The 2,500-nt window shown below is 35.9% G+C and overlaps 1 protein-coding gene across 1 annotated transcript in view; it reads right to left on the bottom strand.

The window, feature by feature from the left end:
* The window catches only part of LOC113802479 (ral GTPase-activating protein subunit beta), a gene marked incomplete at its 5' end in the record, with an annotated part of 3,903 nt that overhangs the window by 352 nt on the left and 1,051 nt on the right, over positions 1-2,500 (bottom strand). Inside the window, 5 exons of the mRNA XM_070119976.1 lie at positions 73-166; positions 708-921; positions 1,506-1,704; positions 1,958-2,065; positions 2,204-2,344. Of these exons, the coding sequence (XP_069976077.1) occupies positions 73-166; positions 708-921; positions 1,506-1,704; positions 1,958-2,065; positions 2,204-2,344 (756 nt within the window). The remainder of the gene's footprint in view (positions 1-72; positions 167-707; positions 922-1,505; positions 1,705-1,957; positions 2,066-2,203; positions 2,345-2,500) is intronic.

Below are 2,500 nucleotides of genomic sequence, written 5' to 3'. Positions count from 1 at the left end.
ATATATCAATGTGTATACTAAATGTAAAAAAATACATTCTGTTTAACAGTGGAATTATACAAAAATGCTTACCTGATGGTCCAAAATCTGCAAAAGTTTATCATGCTCTATAGCAGACTTCTCATCATTCAAAATTACACTTTCCAGTGATGGAATGGACTTGTCTCTGAAACAATGTTAATAAGCAGATTAAATTTCTTGTTATTCTTTAAAAGGCTTTAGAAAAGCATCCTGAGCAAAATCATGAAAAACTTACATAAATGCAAACAAGGTAATGGTATATGCCTTATGTAATAGGTTATCTTTAGCTTAGTTTAAGTCAGTTATTAACTTGTGGAGCATAGGCATTGCTCAGGCTTAGAAGCACAGGTGTGAGTCACAGCTCTGATAATGTTATGTTTTATTTGTTGTAGATGCAACTTCTGACAACAGAATCCTTATAGATTCCATTACTGCTACTGACAAAACATAACCCAAAACAAAATACACATCTACATATATATGTAATCTACTCTTTTGCAATCTAATCATCAGTGCACTAAAGTGAGATCATGATCAAAAGCAGATATCAATCAGAGAGACAACTCCCTAAATGCCTGATGTTCACTCCATTTGAAAGCTGAATATCCTAAACAAAAGATGAATGACTGTAACAAATTTAAATTGCAAAAGCCAAATTCTCACAAAACAGCTCTAATAAAACTTACGCTTTGCTGAGAGGGATCCTGTCAACACTATCTGGGAAATATTTTGGTTTTACACTGTGCTTAATCCCAACATCATTCATTGGCAATGGGCGTCCTGGATTGACAGTGTACAGCTTAGCTGAGGACTTGTGTCTTGGTAAGTGTCGCAATTGCATGGTCCACACCACTCGTCCAAATGGCCCACGGATCAAGGCAGTAACTGTTGGCTGGGGGTCTAAAGTACAGACAAGAAATAAGTCCCTCTTTATACAAAGGATTATACCTAAAAATAAATTAGAAGATCCTATGATTATCATATATAAAAACGAAGTATCAATTTTTGTGCTAATAAGACTAAAATTGCTCTGCTTCCTGCACTTCACCCACTGACATCATATAGCACAGTGGATATGTCATGTCCACTATGATTTCAATTCATGAATTTTGCTTACACATAGACTACTCCACAAGAGCTTAGTCACCAAGAAATTATTATCTAGTTCTACCTGATCTTACCATTTTCCTTAATTTTCTGAAATATTTTTTTGTGTACTGTTGTTATCAGTATTGATAATACCATTACAGTTATCCTAATGTCAATAATAAAAAAATAAATAAAAGTAATGATAGTAATAGCATTAAAAAAGTTTCCCAAATATTCAAGGAATGGGGATATCATATTTTGAGGTCAGTTAGGTCTACTTATTGACTACATGGTGTCTAGGCACTTGTGGTGTTATCTGTGTGCAAACAAAATCCACAAAACAAACCTACAGTGAAAAGTGCAGTTACCAGGTAGAAATGGTTTAATATGCTAACCTTGATGATTCCCAAGAGGCTGCTCTAAGAGGGCAAGCATTATAGAATTCTGAGCCACAAAATATCTAAAATGGAGTGCAGCAGTGTCCCTTGTGAGCTGGTCAGATCCTCCCCAGGTGTTGCAGTGTCGTAGTAGGGTCACTTCATCCAGCAAGGAGGAGAGAGATTCAGCACCACACACAGATGGAAAAGTTCCAACCTGAAAGATATTCAGTTTCCCATGGCAGAAAAAGTTATAAATACATTAAATATTAATTGTTCATACAACTTTAATTACACCAAATTCTGAATTAATGAGTGGTAAATAGAGCATCTATGTGGATTTTTTACTATAGCATTTTCAAATTCACTTGTATTCCTGATATATCAAACAAAACCACCTACCCATAAATACAGATAAAACACAAATAAATTGCAAATACACATGCCCTAATAGTCAATTAAAAACTCACCTGAGATAAAACACATGAGAGCAGTGCCTCAGCAGCATCTTTAACCCTCATGCTTGCTGGTTTTAACTCCTTTTCATGCTTGAGTCTTGGGGCATCACTTGATTTTACCTGAAAATTAAAAAGTGTATCATAATGTAAACTGCAACAAAATTTGCAATCTAAAGGTATGATCATTTCTGTCATAATATTGGAGGAGTTTATATAAACCAGATTATTATTCTGAAAATCATACCATTCCACATATACCTGTGATTTGGATCCTGATATGCCAAGTTCAACAACCTCTAGAACTGTTGCAAGGCACTCTTTATCTTGCAACAGATATGGGTGTGCCACTAGCCACACACTCGCACAGTGAAATGCTGCTACAATGGTTGAATGAAGATCCTGAGGGATTGAGGATTAAATGGTTGATATATTGAAGATTAAGCCATCAGATCCGGTTGTGTCACAGAAGTCACAGTGCCGAAAATACAGGCAGTGGGTTACATAAGTAGTCAACGTCCATGGCGTGTGGTGCATATGCCGGGAGTGCAAAAACAC

Source organism: Penaeus vannamei, unplaced genomic scaffold (assembly GCF_042767895.1).
Source record: "Penaeus vannamei isolate JL-2024 unplaced genomic scaffold, ASM4276789v1 unanchor976, whole genome shotgun sequence".
Lineage (NCBI taxonomy): Eukaryota > Metazoa > Arthropoda > Malacostraca > Decapoda > Penaeidae > Penaeus > Penaeus vannamei.
The sequence above is the reverse complement of the archived record's forward strand: the minus strand, read 5'-3'. Positions and strand labels throughout refer to the sequence as shown.